Raw genomic sequence first — 20,498 nt, forward strand, 5'->3', positions numbered from 1 at the left:
TTGGTATCGGCATTAGCTTACCTTGCCTTTGCATTTACAACTTACGAAATTGCAACCATTTACACTTTGACTCCGTCTTATGGCTCGCCAATGTGCGTTGCCACCTTTTCTGTTTGTGGCATACTTTCGGGGATTACCTGCGAAATGACAGCACAACGCTGTGCCATACTCGTACACCTGCTAGTACTCGTACGTGTGGATATTTTCGTATGAGTGTGTGCGAAAGTGCGTGACAAAATGAGCTCAACTGTGCTGCCTTTTACCAGCAGCGACTTGTGTCAGCCCTGGTCCACAGGCTGGCCCACCGCATTTCATATCCTTGCGTTTATATCCATGCGACAACAGGCGCAAAGCCCATAGCTAATTAAAATGCCTGCGCTGCGATTTATGGCACATCAAGTCGAGCCCTCTGGTTAGCACCACAACGCAATGTCAAATGCCAAATTTTCTGCAGTAAGTTCACACTGCAACCCATCGCCGTAAGTTGAAAATGTGCCACAATGATGTACTTATAAATGTAAAGAGCATATACATAAATAGTAATGTAAACAATGAGAACAATTTAATTTTAATTTTATCAAACAAATACATTTTAAGGGAAAATAGCGGCGGTTCTAAAACTACTCGACCATATGCTGCAGTCTTTTTATATAATAGTATCAGTTAATATAAACAGATAGTGTACTGTTATAAATAAACAAGGAACTTTGAAACGAGAACATCACTATTTAAAATTTGTGCACACACCTCGTATCAAATATTTGATAAATAAACTGAACTACTATTTGGTGAAAAGACTTCAATTGATATACTTGTATATATAATAGAATTGAATTTGATAATAAGCAAACGTGTTGACTCAACTATCATTTATACTATTAATAAAACTGATTGATTAGTCTTACTTCAGTAGTATAGCTGCCGCTCAGATATACTAGAAGTAGGAATGCAGTCAGGAAGCCCCATCAGTGATGATAAAATGTTCACGGTTCCTATTCCTGCAGTTCCAGCTCCTAGAGAAAGACAGTCTCCACATCTCAACTCCCCACTTCTATAAAAATCTTAACAGGCAGAATAAAAATATAATATCAAATAATATGTAATTATATTAAGAATGCATAAAATTGTATACTTTTGCACGAACTTCGAATGCCGTTAATTCGAGCATGGCTCTGAGAAGGCTCTGTTAGTTTTTTCTCTGTTTTCACTTTGAACAGTTTTGGAACTGTTCCCATAACACCTTAACCTAATTTTGTAAATTATTTATGCATTTAATTCTAAAAGCTTTTTTTGATTTTTTTGTGCTAACTAATTCGTAGCCGGCACTAGGTCTTTGTAATTTTTAATGTTGCGTAAAAGCTTTTTCATATAGCCTGTCCCTCTACCACTCTGCCTACAGATGTGTTTGTGTTTGTGTGCGTGTGTGTTTTGCTTTTGTTTCAAGGTTAGACAAGAAAAACTTTACAGTCACGCAGCAGATTTTATGCAAAACAGCAGTCAGCCAGTTTATATTTTGTGCATTTGCAATTACTCTGCTTATTCTTTCTGTTGTTGTTGTAGTGTAGTTGCTGCTTTTGCTGGCTATTATGTAAGTCACTAAGTATGCTTGAGTGTTAGTCGTATGTGTGTGTGTGTGGGGGGGTGGGCGTGGCTGTCTATTGCTGTGAAAGTCATAAATTTCAAACAACTCTCGTAAAATCTTAAGTGAGCTTAGCATTTGTAGTGGCACGTTGCTCATTTCAGTGGCGTTTTTGCAACGGTCGTCGTTTTTGTTGTTTTTGTTTTTTTTCTAACATGCAAATGATAAGCGTGAACTGTTTGCTTTGCTCTATGAGTTAATATATAGTAAAAAGTGGTAGGGTATAGAGAAACTTTTCTGCGATTGGGCAGTACAAATATAAAAGGCTTCTTGCGAATTTATCATATTCTTTATAATAATTTCAAAGATATTACGATAAATAAACAAAAAAACGAAAACTTATAAACTAAAATCTGTGAGCCCTTTATTTTATTTTATATACTTAATTGTATTTAACAAAATTTTTCAAACCAATATTACTTTTGCAAAAAAATGTCTAGATTGACGCATTTTCTACAAATTTTTCAGGCATCACATGTACATAAAACATTTTTCTGAGATCTGTTTCGTCACATAAGAAAAATTCGGAAGGAAAATTAAATTAGAAAATGATAATAATACATAATTTAGAGGGAGAACAAATTAATTATAATTTATAAATTAGCCGGGAAAACAATAAACAAATTGTGTTAAGGTGTTTTCGCATTCGAATTAACTTAACTTTAGTTAGTAATTTTTGTGCTTTTAAAAATGATTTTTCGTTATTAATTATTTTATTCACAGCTTTAAATTGTCCATGGCCGATGCATTTAAATTTTACATCTTACTGAGTGCCATGATGTTCAACGCTAAAATTATTTATAGAGGTCTGTATATGGGTCCTGTATTTATAAACTATTCAAAGATGCCATCGTGAAATTTGTAGCAATTATTATCAGTTGTATTATTCAATTGGTAGCGCCATGCACTGTTAATTGCCGTGAGACTTCAGGGCCCGTGTGTGGCTACAACGGCACCTGCTATTATACATTCATCAATCATTGTGTTATAAAGCAAGCGAATTGTCTTCTTAAGACTGGTGAGTGAAAAATAATTTTTAAAAATACATATGAAGTATGTTGGACTTGTCTTTTTTTAGCATTTCGGCAAATCGCTAGAACCGCCTGCACCACCACCCAACTTGCTATTTGTAAAGTACATAAAGTTAAACAGCATCTAATGTAGAGAATAAAATGTTGTGCATGAGTATAATAAACAACAACCTAGCTTGATTTATAAATATAAAACATTCTTTATGGAATTATTTGCATTCCTGACGTGCTTTTGACCGTTTATTTATTTCAATCTGAGCAACATTGAAGCGCATTTCATTGTCGACTTCGACAATATATTTACACAGTTAGTTACCTTGCCATAACGAATTTACCAATTTTAGACATATCTGATGATTTTGAAGTTATTTTGGAAAGTTTCTCAACTTTACAAATGCTTGAAAATTTCGATCCTCCCTTATTAAAAATGAAGTTTTACATCTTGTTTTTGGGTATGTACTTGAGACTTGCATCTACCACAAGCCAAAATAAATTTGATTCCTTTAGCAATCTGTATCATTTTTGCAAAAGAGCCACCTGTTAAAAAGTGTACGATAAATCGAGGTATGTTATGCGGCTTCAACGGCGAATGCTATCAATCATTTTCATCTCTGTGTGCTATGGAAGTAATCAATGCCCACCGCAAAAAATACGGAAACAAAGGTACGAGTAAGCTATAAATTCTTAATTGGCTTGTTACGTGTAACTAGTTTTTCTTAGAATTCAAAGAAGCCAGCAGGGGAAGATGTTCAGAGAAATTGAAGCCCGTTTGTCCCCGCTAGACGAAAGCGGAAAGGAAGGAATGTCCATTGTGCACTACTTATAAATATTGTTAATGGAATAAGTGCTTGCCAATTGAATTATTATACTGATTTAAACTAATCAGATGTACCTCTGGAAGGTAATAAAAATATTTTCTTATACCAAATATGCGACATTTGGAGAAATTTGAATCGGAGACGGTGTAGTACAAATATCGTTTTCATACAAGAGTATGTCTTGAAAAAGCCAAAACGTTATAAAAACAAGAAAGGAATGCTAAAGTCGAGCAGGCTCAACTCTTAAATATCCTGTACCACCCCACAAAAAAAGAAATTAAATTAATTAAATTAATTAATTAATTAACTAAATTAAATATAAAATATTCCATACATGCATACATACATTTACATTTACATCAGAATCGTGTCTAGGCGTGTTTGTGTACTTGTACACATGTATGTATGTGTGCATTGGGCCTGGTTATATGGCTATAACTTTCTTTCGGATCAACCTATCATAATGAATATATAATCACTAACTGGATGTGTCTACCAAATTTTAGTTCAAAATTCCAAGAATTACGGGAGTTATAGCAAATCGTGAATAGGGGGGGAGTCGGGGGGTGCTTCGGGAAAAATGAACAAACTCGTGCTTTCTCGGGCTCAGGAGAATCTGTACACCAAGTTTGGTTATTCTAGCTCTTATACTTTCGGAGATCCTTGCGTTCATACAGACAGACAGACAGACGGACAGACGGTCAGACGGACAGACGGTCAGACGGACAGACGGACATGGCTATATCGACTCGGCTTGTCATGCTGATCAAGAATATATATACTTTGTGAGGTCTACCACGCCTCCTTCTGTGTGTTCCATGTACACTCGCACACAACTAATATAACTAGTGTGTTTAATAGTTGTCAAAAATATTGTCTAGTAACAAGGTAAAGCTTTCCAAAAATTCTGCCTGTCAACGATTTTAAAATATTGTAATATAAATAGCTAATGCACATATCTTTGCTTTTATGTGCTAATAGGCTGCGAAAATCACGGCAATTAGTATTGGAAACTTCTCTTAAGCCACAGCTAACCATATTGTTAATATATGCTATAAGAAATAAGTATTTTCGGGCCTAGAAGAACCTACATTTTCAAATTGATAACCGTAGCTGTTATAAATACTTGGTAAGACCCCTGCATTCAGACCATGCTATTAAACAAGAATTTATTTTGTGTTGCTTTTATTACAAATTGTATTTAATTGTACTATAAAGTCAGAATACATGTAACAGACAGAGCTAGGTAGGGCTATCTGTTTGTCCGATTATTAATCTTCCCGTTTGTATTACGAAATAATAAGCCCAACCAGCTGGTAGATTTGTGTTCTTCATTTTGTTTTTTATAATTTACTCTAGTAATACTTGTATCTGAGCATTTTCGGAGTAATTTCCACTGTGAACAACCATTACCTGCTAATAATTAATAAGTGTAACAAATTTCTATTTTACACCCCTTTAATGACTTTGACTATAAATTTTTAGAAAAAAGCCAACTCTTAACAGTGTTGTTCAAATTAAGCAAAATGAAGTATCAGGTATTATTAATAGGTGAGTAGTTTGTGAGAGATGTTTTAAAATGCTTTTAACATTTATTTTTATTTTAGCAATCCATGTCATTTCTGGCATACAAACACAGGAAAAAGAGTGTATAACATCGAGGGGTGAACTATGTATCCACAACGGTACATGTTTTCAAACATATGCACGTACTTGCGCTACGGATATCATATTAGGTGTGTTATGTATGTTAATGCGAGTTATAGTAAAAAAAAATCAGATTTACGTCAATCAAGTACGACGGAATATCTACTATATTTGTTCGTGCTTACGATAAGGAAAACCCATCACAGCTTTTAATCTGTTATTTGTTTTTTTATTAGATTTCAAAGAAGTTATTGAGGGTAGATGCCCAAAAGCACCTCCTTGTCCCCGATGAATTAGTCTGTATCTTTAAGCCAAAGGACTTTTTATATTGCCTTTGTATATGGTCATTAAATTATTAATTATTAATCTGCCAAACCAATTGAAACAAACAATGATTCATTAAAGCAACTTAAAAAGTGACATTTCTATTCTGCACTTAATACTTGTATGATTACACAATTGAAATGTTTTATTTCATAGTAGAAAAAAATGCTTAGCTATAATTTCATTTCAGTATTCTATCAGGATTTGTTCAAAATTGTTGGTTTCGAGGGAAAATAATCTTGCAAGCTGACAAGTAGAGTGGCATGATGGGTAGAATAATATTCTCAAATGGAAATTTAATGTTTCAATTGCATTCGTATTTATATAATGCATTTATTTTGTACCTACATATGTACATCGAAAGAAATGTCTTATACTTGTATATATGTGGGATATTATCCAGTCATTTTTAACTGGTCGGCCGTCGGTTACATGACGTTGTACATTTTTCTCAAGTGCTGGCATTATTTGAAATGATCTAGGAGCAATACAGGCTCACAAGCTGTGCCAACCCAACGCATTAAAATCATGTAAATAGATAAAATGTTTAGCATAGCCCCCTTTCGCATCTGCTCGCAAAATACGAACAATTTCACACAGACCGCATGATATTTTTATAGCATACTTTGCCCGGCAAAGCAAGAGCCAAGCCATTTGGCACACTCGACACACACACGAACACCTTTGCCGACGCCGCTGGCCATCATTTAAAGTGATTTTTATTTTTATAACTATTTGTTATCATAAAAAAGGGGTGTGTGGGACAAAAACCAGACAAACTATTCTCAATGTGAGAGACAGACAATTTTGAAGCAGCGTTTCGGACAATACAAAAAGCAGCAGCTATAGCCACAACAAGAACAAGCTGCAGACACTTTAAAATGTCAAAGCCATTGTACCATTCCTATGTAGCTGACAGTTGTTATTGTTGTTGTTGTTGCCCTTCTCCTTGATGTGTTTTGTGGGCACTTAAATATACAGTTTTTAGTGGCTGCTTTTGCTTTTTGCCGCCGGCCCCTTTATCTGTATCTTGAACCACTTCCCACTCTGTCTCTGCTGTACGAGTATGTATGCTTTGAGGACTGAAGCTCAAGTTTTATTGTCCATGCACATTTTATGGGCCAATAAAAGAAATATGTTTGTTTATTATTATTATTATTATTTTTTTTTGTTTATGCTGTCAAACTTTACTTATTTTACATTTGATTGTAACAAATGGTAGCTGCTGAGCATATGGCATACTCACGATTTTGTGGTGTAGCGCAGATAACTCACGCTCTGTGACACGTCTACTGGCTGCTTCACGCCGCCTTTGCCGGAACTGTGAGTACTTATAGGCGAGCATAACGCCGGGCAGAGCGAGCGCCTCCAGCGGTGATTTGCGTCCGAAGGGCATGGCGTTTTTCGTCACACACTCGGCGTTGAGCTCCTCTACTCCTTATTTCCGCTTATTTTTGGTTTTTTCTTGACGAGTTAAGTCTAGTTGAGTTTAAAAATATTGCTTTGCGTTTGTTTGCAATTGAGTTTAAGTTACGTATAGTATGTATGTTTATTGCACAGTTGCACTTTAGCTAATGAATGCCTGCTCATTATGTAAGCATGCAAACAGACACACACACGCAACCAGAATACTTGTAAGTCATTTGCGGGACATTTTGCTTGGCCAATTTGTACGCTCTATGCCTTTATTTTTTTATTTTTGCTTTTCGCTTTTTTTGCGTTGCGCCTTTACTTGATAATTGGCGTGCTTTGCATTTCATTTGTTTTCGCTTTCTTTTTCCTTCGCATGCTGGTGATTATGATGGTGATGGCTGCAATATATATCAAGCGTGTTGTTGATTGAAAAAAATGTAAGCGCAGTTCTCAATGCTACGCAATAAATGTTGGGACAGCAACAACAATTCGAAAGTAATTTATCATGCCCGCTGCTGTTTGCTTGTGCGCAATTGTTAGCTGTCTAGATTTTGAGTGGGACACAAGCATTTTACTCCCAAGAGTACGCCCATAGAATTCACACAGCTAACACATATTTACAATTATATATATACATATATATGCATATATATGTTGATACTACGCATACGACTCGTATACGTAGTGTTCACAGGCACTTGAGCATTCAAAGGGCGCTTTGATACAAGTATGTTCCTTGCTTTCAACTGTACGAGTAAGTGTATGCAAGTACTCTACTTGCATATGCTCTTGTGTATTTGCATATCTACAAATAGAAGGTATTTTTAGGAAATTTATATTTTAGGTAAACTCTTGGTGCATGGCATTTGATTTATATCCTGTTGCTTCCTTTGACTTTTGACTTAATTACGAATTTAGTTTCATTAGAATTTCTCGTTTGTTTTGATAAGTTATTGAAGCAAATATTTGTGCAGAGAAATGTTGCTGGAGCGCCTTTTAATATGCAGCAAATTGTATATCCTTGGGTATCATTCGGACGCAGTTATGTGCATGAATGCGCTTTGAATTTAATAAAATTTATGTTTTACATTAGTTCTAAGTTCAAATTACAGGCGAACGCGCTACTACATGGCCATTAATTTCAATTACAGCAAATGTCGCCATACAATAAATCACGGCACACACTCAGACACACACAAACACACACACACGCATTCACGCATAACGGCAAGCGCACATCTCAATTTATTTTTATTTTTTGCACAAAACACGCACAAACATGTTCAAGCCAAAACGACAATGTGTCTGCAGTTGATTACACGCTGGGCTTAGCTTGCCATAAGCCAGCGTGCTGCGCACTTTTCCTTAAATTCTCTGATATTTAAGTTGCCCACACACACACACACACACATAGAAAAATGTCGCACAACACGCACTGCACGCCGCTAAGTCAATCAGTAGCCCGCTAGTTGGCCACGTGCACTGAGGGCCAACGTTGAATGTCGAATGTAGCAGGCAAACGCCACAGTTTCCCACGCAACCGCAACGATGGAAGCTGCGTGCGTGGTACTGCAAAACTCTGTGTGTGTGTGTGTGTGTGTGTTTGTGTTTGTGTGTGAGCGACGCACGCTGCGCTTCCAGTTTTGTCATTGCAAAGACAGTAACACAGAACACACAGCATAGACACGCACACAGCCAGAGCTTATTGGAGGTGGAGTCTACGCTTTCCAGATAGGCCTTAAGGCTGCCAACATTTGTTTATTTTCCCGCCTGTCTTTTTGACAGCCTTCTTTGGAATTAATTATTATGATTATTAAATTGCAAAAAATACGAACACGACGCGCTTTACACGCAACTCGAAGGTTCGTCTCGGTTATAGTGGTGCCCACGCTCAGTTGCCACACGCTATGGCCACAAATTGACGCAAACTCGTATTACTTTATATTACTGTATTGCTTATTTCCTTTACTCGTGTCGTTGTTGCAGTCTCTTTTTCGTTACATTTGCTTTCATGCTTTCACTAATTGACTTTTATTTTTGCACGTTTTGGGTCGACATCGCCATCGCCAGAGCCAACACCAGCGCCATCGCCAAGGCTCAGCACTTGAACATACGCCATGCTGGCGAATTACGCATACGCCACGTGCGCTCACAACATTCACGATGGCGTCTGCGAAAGCAACTGCCTGCCGAATTTCGACTGACGGTCGTATGGCAGGAAAGGAAAGGCAAGACAAAGTAAGGATTTCCAAGTAATGGGACGCCTCATCGGCGCATGCGCCAGTTAGGTAGCCGGCTAATTTGTATAACAGTTTAAAATACTCGCACGGGTACTCGTACAATAGATAGCAGTAGATAGTGCCAATTTATTGTTTACTTCGCTTTGCCTCTTAGGCCGGACAATGGACACTGCGCAGACACACACAGACTTGTAAACAAAACGTCATCACATTTTGACAGTTTTATGTTGGCGCTTTTCATTGACGACTCTCAGTGATTGCGGCTAGGGCCCGTTGAGGCGCCTAGAGGCAACTAGAGACGCTCACAACAGTATAAGTATTATAAACAAATCACTAGTCGGGGGCACATTTGCTTTGCGCTTGTTTGTCGCATCGGCAACGCTGGCTGCTTTGGGGCTTCGTCATTTGCTGTTTTGTGGTTTCAGTTGTGGCATTTAGTTGTTCAATTTTACGAGCGTCGGTTAATTATGGTCGGTATTGTTTGTAGTGCTAATTGTTGCGGTCTTTTGTGGCCATAAAAAGTGAATTTATGTGCACTACATGTGCGAAACTTTGTTAGAATTACATTTCCAGGTTTGCGCCTTTCTAGTGTGAAAAAGTAATTAATTAACTTAGAAAGCCTAATAGGATATCCAGCCATGGATTATTTCTCTGGAAATATATGAAAACTACGAAATGTGTTATAGACTTGGAAGCCTAAGTAAACATACATCAACAATTTACATTTAATAAACAGCGAATTGTAGGATATTTGGATATATTTTTTAATGGGCAGCACTTTAATGCAAGCATCTTAATCAGCATGGCCTTTATAAGCCACTCTAGGATTAAAAGATAAAAGCCTATATAACTTAATCAACATGGTCAGATTAATTAATCTGGGTATGTCTGGATGAAATGGATGAGTCCACAGTGACAAACTTTGTGTGTAGACTCTGCTAAGCCCTAAACCATGTCCGCAAATTGTTGTTCCCTTTACACGAAGGATGAAAAGTTAAGAGATAGCATCACCAGCTTTAAAAATATTTTTAATTAGCATGTAATAAATTGATCAAATGTCTGGCTATGTAGTTATATTTTTAATTAGTTTAACAATAACAATTATAATAAATAATAATAATCAAAATAATTTTATAAAATAAAATAGTATATTTTATTTAATTAAAATAATACTTTGATTTCAAAACTATTCATTGCGGCCCACTGTACAACGCTGTAGTCTCACAATAGTCATGACACAAATCCGGCACGTTGGCTAACAGCAAAAAGTTTGCCATCATTGCTGGCCAAACACAAGCTGTGATAAGTATAACAACAGTAATATCAAAGGGAAACGCCGCAGATTTTCACTCACATCCTCAGAACGTATCGTATTTAGTTATACTATACAGATCAATAGGTATAAAGAGCGCAGGTCAAATGGCGAAAAAGGGTCAATAAAAGTAACAAGCAGCCAAAACAAATCGCAAATGTCCAACAAAATACACACAACAACAACTACAAGTACAAAAGCAAAAGGCAAATACAAGCAAAGTCACTGGAATGCTGGTAAAAGTGTGTGAGAGAGCTCGAAAAGTGTTATACAAAACAGATGAAGAGAGTGAGAGAGAGTGCTCAGGTGAGAGTGCGAGCACATGGCCTGCTTTGGGCAAGCAAAATAAAATCAGCGACGCCATGGAAATGATGACGTAAATTGCAACTGGCTTGCTGTTGTTGTTGCCATTACCGTTGCAACAGCATGACAGGGCAAGAAATTTATTTGTGTGCATGCGAGACACACGCTCTGCTTGACTGTCTGTCTGCGTCCAACTGTCTGTATGCCGCTGGCTTTAGCATTTGCACTGCAAACGCATTGTGTGTGTGTTCAGGTGCTTGCCTTGGTCTGTTTGTTTGTTTATTTGTCTGTTTGTTGAAATGAAAATGTGCTGAGTCGCTGCTGCACTCTACGAGTAAGTAGATTTTTATGATACATACATACATACATACATACGTATTCAAGTAACGGGCACAGTGGCTTTAATAACATCTCGATGCTCACAATGCCAACAGAAATGTCCCATTTCCGCTTAAATGCATTTTGGTGGCTCTGAGCTGTTGCCCGCTTACTTTATGGCCGCCCTTTGCTTGTTGGAGGTGTTTGCTTTTCTTGCCTTTGTTGACGTCATTGGTAGCCCGTCTTGTCATTTTCAGAGGCTCGTAAGCATGTAGCGTGTTTCTCCGATGCTTATGAGTGTGGGTGTACGAGTATGTCTGTTAGTGTGTAGTATGTGTATGTCCTTCTCATGACATGCACTCGCACACCCATTTTTTTGTTTGCTGGTGCTGGTGCTGTTGCTGTTGCTGTTGTTGGTGTCGTAGTTGTTGCCACTGTGTGTCCTTAAAAACTTTTGCACTTTGCGCTCAATTCGCTTTTTGTTGCTGCTGTGCTTGTTTGGCTATTTTTAGGCCGTACATCTCTCTGCACATTTTATTTATACACATTGTGCATTTTGTTTTTTGTTCACATTTAACCTCAGCTTAAATGCACACAAACCCTTTGTGTATGCTCGGTTGCCACTGCACGCTAATGGCTCAGCAAAAGTTTTATATTAAAACGATATCAATCATACGCCATGTGGGGCACACGTATTTTTACACTCATTTCTCTCTCTGGTACTCTCAGTAGCAATTACTCATATCAAATGCATAAATTAATCAAGAATGACATACAAATAACGACATCGTTAGCGAAAGTTTCGCACACAGGCAGCGCTAGTCAGCAAAGACATAGAAATGCTGACAAAATGCGACCATAATGGTTGTGTGGGTGTGTGTACTATGCTACATGTATGAGTAGCAGAATATATGCGTTGGAGATGAGTTACTCGTAAAAATACACGACTAACAAAGAAATAAGTCAATCTGTGTTGCAATTACTGGTATGGAGGGTACTAATAGCTGGAACCGTGTTCAGTTGCCCATTCAATTAAAATTGATTGAAGATAATTGTATGTCCCATCCGTATAAATAGTGAAGATGACCAAATGTGTAGACGTTCAAGCATTTTAGAGGAGGAAGTTTGTAGCAAGTTTGGCTCACAATGTTACAAAGCTATTGAAGTCAAAAACTTCAATGAGGTAACGTCAATATTATGCAATAAGCTTTAATATGGAATTACAATGAAAGTATACACTTCAGGCGTCCTATCATTTTTAAAACTGCAACTAACGTAATGTGAAGGATCTTTGTAGATGGCTTTTAAAGCGGCATAAGAAGTGGCAAAGTTATAAAAACCAATAGTTAATTTTTAATCATTCAGTACCCGTATTGCTCTCATCTCTAAAATGTGCGTCTGCTACTGGGACAGTGATCCCGACTATGTGCTCTTGTCAATAGCACTGTGTAAGATTGGGTCCGACAATTGACGTCAGACATTCCGATATGGCACACTCCAGTTGTGGGCACATTACCGATACGCACTGTGGCCCCAACTGTGTATCTGCCTGTTTGATGGTTGTGTCACAGACTATGCGGGCATTGCATTTGTGATTGCTGGCGCTGATTGTTATATTGAATACTGTGTCATTGTCTGTCAGACTGGCTACCTCTCCTTCCGTCCGTCTGCCGATACGTCTGTGTGTGACACTCATGCGCTTTCGATTTCGAGTGCTTGTGCCTGTGAGTGAGCTCAAATGATGATGATGCTACAGACAAGTGCTATGAGCACTCATGATTGACCTTGATGAGTGCCGAGCGGACGGCCCGCAATTTGTAATTGTTTTCATTTACTGTAGCATTCACTTGATAAGCGCTTTATGATTACGATTGGGTTTAGTTTAACCTCAACGCTGAAAAGATGCAAATGGTAGTCTGTGTTCTAGCTCTCTTCGTCCTCAGTTTTTCGGGGGCTTACAAGCAGCCTCATTATGAGGGTAAGCGCACTACTATGGTGCATTTATTTGAATGGCCTTGGCCATCTATAGCCACAGAATGTGAACAGTTTCTGGGACCTAAGGGATTTGGCGGAGTACAGGTCAGTACCAAATATTTATTGGTCTTACAGCCATTTGTAAAGCTAAATATCAAAAGGGGGAGAGGGGAATATAATAAACAATACAATAGACATGAAATATAACTTAAATTTATTCTCCTGAAATGCGTAAAAATGCGTCTGAGTAAGCCCCGATACACAGGAACGTTTTTTCATGATTTTGACGACGAACTAATTAAGCTTTGTACTCCACATTGGGGAGATTTTTATTCCTGCTTTTCTTTGTATTATATACATAAATATTATAATTTGATTATCTTTTTAATGCGAGCTTTTTAGTCTAATTTTCATCTTTTTTGTTTTTATTTCAATTTCTTTCAGATTTCGCCACCCAACGAGAATCGGATAGTCAACGGCCGACCATGGTGGGAACGTTATCAGCCTCTCTCCTATTTACTGCACACACGGTCGGGAACGGAGCAACAATTAATCGACATGATTACGCGTTGCAATCGGGCGGGCGTAAGGATCTACGTAGATGCAGTGCTTAATCACATGACAGGGGGTGGAAGCGATGCTCAAACTGGTACTGGAGGCTCCCTGGCACACTATGAAAAGCATCAATATCCAGCTGTGCCTTATGGACCTGGAGACTTCAATGGGGCCTGTAATATTATAGACTACCAAGCACCACAGCAAGTACGCAATTGCCGCCTGTTGTCATTGCTGGACCTAAATCAGAGCAAGCCACATGTGCGTCAGGTTTTGGTCAACTATATGAATCGCTTGATAGATATGGGAGTGGCAGGTTTCCGCATAGACGCTGCGAAGCACATGTGGCCACAGGATCTGGAAGCCATTTACGGGCAGCTGCATAATTTGAATACGTCTCACGGCTTTGCTCCGAATTCGCGGCCCTTTATATTTCAAGAAGTTATTGATTTGGGTTCAGAGCGCATTACGACCAGCGAATATTCCCCTCTGGGTTGTGTCACCGAGTTTCGGGCTGCTAATGAGCTGGGAAAGCTCTTTCGCGGACGCAATGCACTTAAATGGTTGCACAATTGGGGACCTGACTGGTCAATGCTGCCATCGGGGGATGCAGTGGTTTTTGTGGATAATCATGACAATCAGCGGGGGCATGGCGCTGGTGCTGGGGATGTCTTGACGCACAAAGATGGAAAGCCTTATGAGACGGCTCTAGTCTTTTTGTTGGCGCACCCGTATGGGCTGACACGTGTAATGAGCTCTTATGCCTTCAATAACAGCGATCAGGGTAGTACTTGTAGTTGCTCTTTAAATACCTGTGCCACTTATTCTAGACTAACAACTTTCCATTCACAGGCCCACCTGCCACAAGTGATGGGGCTATTGTGGCACCACGCTTTCTGCGTAATGGACAATGTGACCACCTTGTGGGCTGGATTTGCGAGCATCGCTGGCCATTGATGGCACGCCTGATAGAGCTTCGCAACATAGCTGGCTCATCTCCATTGACCCATTGGTGGAGTCAGCATGACCAGCAAATTGCCTTTGCGCGTGCTAATGCCTTTGTGGCCATCAATATGGAAAAGGAGAAAGAACTTAACGCCAAACTGCAAACAGGCCTACCCTCTGGCGTCTACTGTGACATTATCGATGGCGAAAAGTCCGACTCCGGTTGTAGCGGGCGAAAATTGTATGTCGACGCTGAAGGCTGGTTACAGCTACAGCTGCCACCCGGCTCGATTAGTTCCGTGGCCACGCACATTAATGCCAAATTGTAAATGAGTACGAAATAATAATCTCGACAGTATAACTATTTTAATTCTTGAGTTTCTTTTTCCATATATACGACATAAACAATTGATAATCGTCCGTTAGACTAAGTGTCAAAAATATTTAATTATTCAGGAACTTCTTTAGCTTAATGAATCATAAATAGAATTATATATAAGTGTATAAAGTATGTAAAGTATATATCTTTATCTTAAAATCAAAATTTTAAAACTTTATTTGCCACGACTATGAAAGTCTCTGAACATTTGTGTAGATCGCCTAAAATTCGGATGATTTTTTATTTATTGTAAAGCTGTACAAATTTTTGTAGTAGTTATGGAAGAACAATCGGTCAACTTTGGCTGCTAACGTTATTTCGTCATTTATTTGTATAATTTGTCTGAGGACTTATTCGTTTCACATGTTCACATAATGTTTGTGCAACTTATTAGTGGGCTAAGTGAATAAAGGTGTATTGATTTTGTGGGTGTACATTGACCATTTAAGCTCTTTTCTGTTATTTATTGGCTGTTTGCGCTTTACTTAGCCCACAATTTCACCTTAAACTTTGCCAGCACTTTGTTGGCTTCATAGCAGGTAACAAGCATCATGCGCCGATGGCTGTTGGGGTCAGTTGCTGACAAGGCGTTGGCACGCGCGGTTCCAACGCTTCACGAAAGATTCATAATACAATATTGCATATTATTGTTAAACATCCTTCTTAAAAATGGCTGCTGCTGCCACAGCGAGTGCTCCAGCTCCTGCTGCTGCATTGCCCAGCAACCTCGTGGAAATCGCTGGTGAGGCCAACATCGTGAACTACATGAAGAATCGTTTGCGAAATGGTGCCTTGAAGCGTAAAGGACTGCAAATCGTAAATGGTCACAAGTTTGCGGTGCGTTTTTTTAAACAGCCTACCTACTGTGGGCATTGCAAGGATTTCATTTGGTAAGCAGCGCTCGTTTTTTTTTTGTTCCATAACTGCAGGCGTTGCTGCCGCTAATCTAATTAGCCAGACTGTAATTTGACACGTTTCTTTTCTTCTTCTCGTCATTGTTGCATTCGACGACCATTAGGGGCTTTGGCAAACCGGGCTTCCAATGTGAAGGTAGTTTTTTACATATACTTGTATATACATATAATTGTTAGAGCATTTTTTGCGTTTGTGTTCACGAATTTAAAAAATGGTAAAATAAATTTATTTACACACACAGAATGCCGCTTCAACATACATCAGAAGTGTTGCAGCTACGTTGTTTTCAAATGTCCTGGCAAGGACACGGACTTCGATGCCGACTGCGCCAAGGTGAAGCATGGCTGGATCTCGACCACCTACACCACGCCTACATTTTGCGATGAGTGCGGCATGCTGTTGCACGGCGTAGCCCATCAGGGCGTTAAGTGCGAGAGTGAGTGATGCAGACTCGTTGGATACTTTGGATAGTTGTAAATGTTGAGTAATGGGTGCTTTGCGCACTTCCAGATTGCAATTTGAATGTGCATCATGCATGCCAGGAGAAGGTTCCGCCGATGTGTGGTGCGGACATTAGCGAGGTTCGTGGCAAGCTGCTGCTCTACGTCGAGCTGAAGGGCAACAATCTGAAAGTGGACAGTAAGTGTAACAAATTTTAAAGTAATCCGGTAATAGTTTTAAGATGCTTAGCTATGTATTTTCATAAAATTTTGTAAATCAGATCTGTCCTAGCTTCACATTTCACTAGAAAGGGTACACTTTATTGACGTATATGTTTGTAACACTCAAAAGCAAGGTAAAAATTGACGAGATGAATACAGACCATGTTGTCCGTCTATCTGTACAGTCAATAATCCTGCCACAGCTACTAGGATAAAACTTTGCCCCGAGATTTATTTTAAACGAACACACAGCTATCATAAAAAGGATGTGACATAGATTGTGTTCTTGATGATAGTAATTAATGCTTATATATTTTTTGCAGCCCAAGACCATGCAAGAATAAGGGTTTGTTTTTGTGAATCTTGTTGAACAATGATAACAAAATAAACAAAAAAGCAATATAAAAATAAATTTGAATGCATTTGCACAGAATTTGAAAATGAAGATAGTGAGTTATATATAAACATATATGGAAAGTTTAGTTTATATAGCTTGTTTACACCGATATAAGAAAATTCCTGATAAAAGTTTTCTCACAGTCAAGGAAGCCGCCAATCTTATTCCAATGGATACCAATGGCTTCAGTGATCCCTACATAGCTGTGCAAATGCATCCTGATCGCTCCGGTCGCACCAAAAAGAAGACAAAGACCATTCAAAAGAACCTGAATCCGGTTTTTAATGAGACCTTCACTTTGTATGTGCCATCCCACAACTAAACCAAGCACTAGACTAATTTACGGATAATTCTTTCAATGTCAGTGAGTTGCAACCACAGGATCGAGATAAACGTCTTCTCATCGAAGTTTGGGATTGGGACCGCACATCACGCAACGATTTTATGGGCTCATTCTCGTTTAGCTTGGAAGAGATTCAAAAGGAACCAATCGATGGCTGGTACAAGTTCTTATCGCAAGTGGAAGGTGAGCACTACAACATTCCTTGTGTAGATGCAATCAATGACATGGCACGCTTGCGTGACGAAGTCCATGTAAGTCGATCAATTCATTCTACTAGGCTTTAAGCTAATTACCTAAAATTGACAGCACGAACGTCGACCGAATGATAAGCGTCGAATGGATAATAAGGATATGCCCCATAACATGAGCAAACGAGATATGATTCGTGCTGCCGATTTCAACTTTATTAAAGTGATTGGCAAGGGTTCGTTTGGCAAGGTTCTATTGGCTGAGCGTCGCGGCACAGATGAGCTTTATGCAGTGAAGGTGTTGCGGAAGGACGTTATTATACAAACCGATGATATGGAATTGCCCATGAATGAGAAGCGCATCTTGGCCTTGTCTGGACGACCTCCGTTTCTGGTATCGATGCACTCGTGCTTCCAGACCATGGATCGCCTCTTCTTTGTCATGGAATACTGCAAGGGCGGAGATCTCATGTATCACATGCAGCAATATGGACGTTTCAAGGAGTCAGTGGCTACGTAAGCTACAACAATATGTGTTAAAATGTAAATGTCTTATTAATTCAATTTATTTACTTAGCTTCTATGCTGTGGAAATAGCAATTGCGTTTTTCTTTTTGCACGAACGCGACATTATCTATCGTGATCTTAAGCTGGACAACGTGTTGTTAGATGCCGAGGGCCATGTAAGGCTCGTCGATTTTGGCCTGAGCAAGGAGGGTGTTACCGAACGTAACACCACACGTACCTTCTGTGGAACGCCCACCTACATGGCACCCGAAGTATTTTAAATATTTCAATAACTCATAACGGTTGATGCTTAGCTAGATAGAAATTTTTACTTTTAGATTGTCAGCTATGACCCTTATTCAAACACCGCCGATTGGTGGTCTTTTGGGGTATTACTATATGAAATGATGGCAGGTCAATCGCCGTTTGAGGGAGATGATGAGGACACTATATTCAAGAATATCAAGGACAAGAAGGCCGTGTTTCCAAAGCATTTCTCACAGGAGGCAATGGACATTATCACAAGCGTAAGTTATTATTGAACTTTCATAGTCCCTCTTCAACCTACTATATTGTATTGGATTCATTTCATTTAACAGTTTCTTGCCAAAAAGCCAAATAATCGTTTAGGCGCTGGTCGCTATGCTAGACAGGAAATTACAACGCATCCCTTCTTTCGCCTAATCGATTGGGATAAGGCCGAGGCTGGCGAAATGGAACCACCCATTGTTCCGAAAATTGTAAGCACTCGACCATAAGCAGATAAAGTTTCCCAATTGAAATATGCTTTTCATTTATGTAGAAACATCGCAAGGATATTAGCAATTTTGACCAGGCCTTTACTAAGGAGAAAACTGATCTAACTCCAACGGATAAGCTTTTTATGATGAATTTGGATCAAAATGATTTTATCGGGTTCTCCTATATGAACCCCGAGTTTATAACCATTATCTAAAGTGTAACTATTGTGAATTTACCAAACTATGTGGTTCTAGAACTAAATAAAGCTTTAACAAGTTTTTGAAGAGCTTTTAAAGGAATGAAAATTATATTTTGCACCAATAATTACCCATTGATATTGCTTTCTTTAGTTGCATAGAAAAAGCTTGAGCGTCCTTAATTCAGCTTTGGATTGTAGCTGGGTGAGCTTTTGTTGCAGCAGCTCCTTCAAGCTTTCACAAACTTGAAACCTGAAAAGTGCCTCACTTCTTTACAACATAATCCTAACAGCGTGCTCAACCTTTTTTTTTCAAGCTTTCGCTCCCAATCTCAAGTCTCTTGATTGTTTTAATGCTCTCGCTCACAGCTATTTGCTTCAACAAAGCCCAGATAGCAAATGAAAACAAACCCACACTCTCAACACCCGCTCAATCCCAGTAAAGCTGTTCCCGCTCATCATTTATAATGTCTCTGCACAGGCAAAGAGCTACACAAAGGTACCACCCTTTCGACTGCCTAGTGGTAGACTGAACTTTAACCTTCACAGGAGAAGTGCATCGCGAAATTGGTGAGGGGAAATTTTGAAATTCACCACACGTCATGAGTCTGTGATGATGGTGGGCTTTATGTTACACATACGCCGTGTATGGCTCGAAAACAGCTGACAGCTAACATTTACATTTTAGGACGCCTGATGCTCGCAAACTAATTGACCATTCGATTTTGTGTTGACTTTGTCTCCTCTTTGCCTTCCTCGTTGCCTTCGGCTGACTGCCTTGATAAATGATAAATGAGCAGTCGCATGACGCTGCCTACAATTCGACCGTGAAAGGCCCTGAATTTGTGGAGGCGCGGACAAAATTTGGCAATTTTGTTTTAGTTAGCATGTCATAGCCCAGTTAGGTTAACTTGTTGCATTGCCCTCGCAAATAACAGGTTACTTCGTTACAACAATTAGCCGCTTAACAAATGCAATTTAAGCTGCATCCATTTTAAGTTCTTGGCCACTTTAAATTACTTCCAAGCTGGCGAGACGAGATGTAGCTGCTGCCTCGCCAAACACGTTATCCAGCACGCGCTGAGCTGTAAAATTGTTTCGAAATAGTTTGGCAGTTGGCAACCGCAACCGGGCACATACGCTCGCAGGCATTACATATGAGCATATACAGATTTGTGTGGATGTGTGTATATGTAGACATTAAAGCGCGCCAATTTCTTTTCTTTTTTCCGGCGGTTTTATGCAAACTATGGCAGGTGTTTCGTTTATGCTGCCTTTGGGCAAGCTACCAAATAGTTTTTGGCCCAGAAGATATTTCATGCCACAGAGCGCTGCTGTCATTGCTTGAAATGTGTGAGTTGTGGTGTGTGCTATATTTTATTAAGCATTCCTTGCTTTATATTTACGAATTTTACGTGTGCATTTCACCTTTGCGTACCACTCAGATGAAATATGGCACTGTGGCATGCATTTCAGCAAGAATGTGCCGCCAATTTGCACAGACTATCTGGCTGAGTAACCCATGCGAAGAGGACATGCAAAATATGTCCAATACCCTGTACATTTTTAGCTCTTTGTCGTTTGCTTTCGACTCTACTGACTTAAAAACTGTTCGCACTCTTTTAGCGGCAATTTGCAGTCTTATGTGCGT

At 39.1% G+C, this 20,498-nt stretch overlaps 3 protein-coding genes and 2 long non-coding RNA genes across 6 annotated transcripts in view; 4 read left to right on the top strand and 1 right to left on the bottom strand.

The window, feature by feature from the left end:
• The window catches only part of LOC115627894 (auxilin-related protein 1), a 30,788-nt gene extending 21,756 nt beyond the window's left edge, over positions 1-9,032 (bottom strand). The window contains exons 1-2 of one of the 2 annotated variants that reach the window (XM_030523797.1): positions 8,821-9,032; positions 6,706-7,270 (exon numbers count right to left, since the gene is read on the bottom strand). In XM_030523797.1, coding sequence (XP_030379657.1) covers positions 6,706-6,855 — 150 coding nt within the window. In that variant the 5' untranslated portion in view covers positions 6,856-7,270; positions 8,821-9,032. Of the gene's footprint in view, positions 1-6,705; positions 7,271-8,308; positions 8,326-8,820 lie in introns of those variants that run through there. The other variant, XM_030523790.1, reaches the window with a different exon arrangement.
• On the top strand, positions 2,424-2,895 carry LOC115627928. The gene is made up of 3 exons (XR_003995725.1): positions 2,424-2,445; positions 2,505-2,657; positions 2,718-2,895. It is a non-coding gene; the product is annotated as an uncharacterized LOC115627928 (long non-coding RNA).
• On the top strand, positions 3,027-3,600 carry LOC115627921. The gene is made up of 3 exons (XR_003995724.1): positions 3,027-3,122; positions 3,178-3,333; positions 3,391-3,600. It is a non-coding gene; the product is annotated as an uncharacterized LOC115627921 (long non-coding RNA).
• Positions 9,033-12,944: 3,912 nt separating the features above from the next.
• Positions 12,945-14,889, top strand: LOC115627205 (alpha-amylase-like). The gene is made up of 3 exons (XM_030522828.1): positions 12,945-13,124; positions 13,464-14,358; positions 14,427-14,889. The coding sequence occupies exons 1-3, from the start codon at positions 12,948-12,950 to the stop codon at positions 14,846-14,848; spliced, it is 1,494 nt and encodes a 497-aa protein (XP_030378688.1). The 5' UTR covers positions 12,945-12,947; the 3' UTR covers positions 14,849-14,889.
• A 678-nt stretch (positions 14,890-15,567) lies between these two features.
• Positions 15,568-18,946, top strand: LOC115626376 (protein kinase C, eye isozyme). Its single transcript, XM_030521736.1, has 11 exons — positions 15,568-15,788; positions 15,917-15,948; positions 16,055-16,249; positions 16,324-16,452; positions 17,016-17,172; positions 17,238-17,466; positions 17,522-17,919; positions 17,981-18,182; positions 18,249-18,437; positions 18,510-18,650; positions 18,713-18,946. The coding sequence occupies exons 1-11, from the start codon at positions 15,568-15,570 to the stop codon at positions 18,863-18,865; spliced, it is 2,046 nt and encodes a 681-aa protein (XP_030377596.1). The 3' UTR covers positions 18,866-18,946.
• The last annotated feature ends 1,552 nt before the right edge of the window (positions 18,947-20,498 follow it).

Source organism: Scaptodrosophila lebanonensis, unplaced genomic scaffold (assembly GCF_003285725.1).
Source record: "Scaptodrosophila lebanonensis strain 11010-0011.00,11010-0021.00 unplaced genomic scaffold, SlebRS2 tig00000001-arrow-pilon, whole genome shotgun sequence".
Classification (NCBI taxonomy): domain Eukaryota; kingdom Metazoa; phylum Arthropoda; class Insecta; order Diptera; family Drosophilidae; genus Scaptodrosophila; species Scaptodrosophila lebanonensis.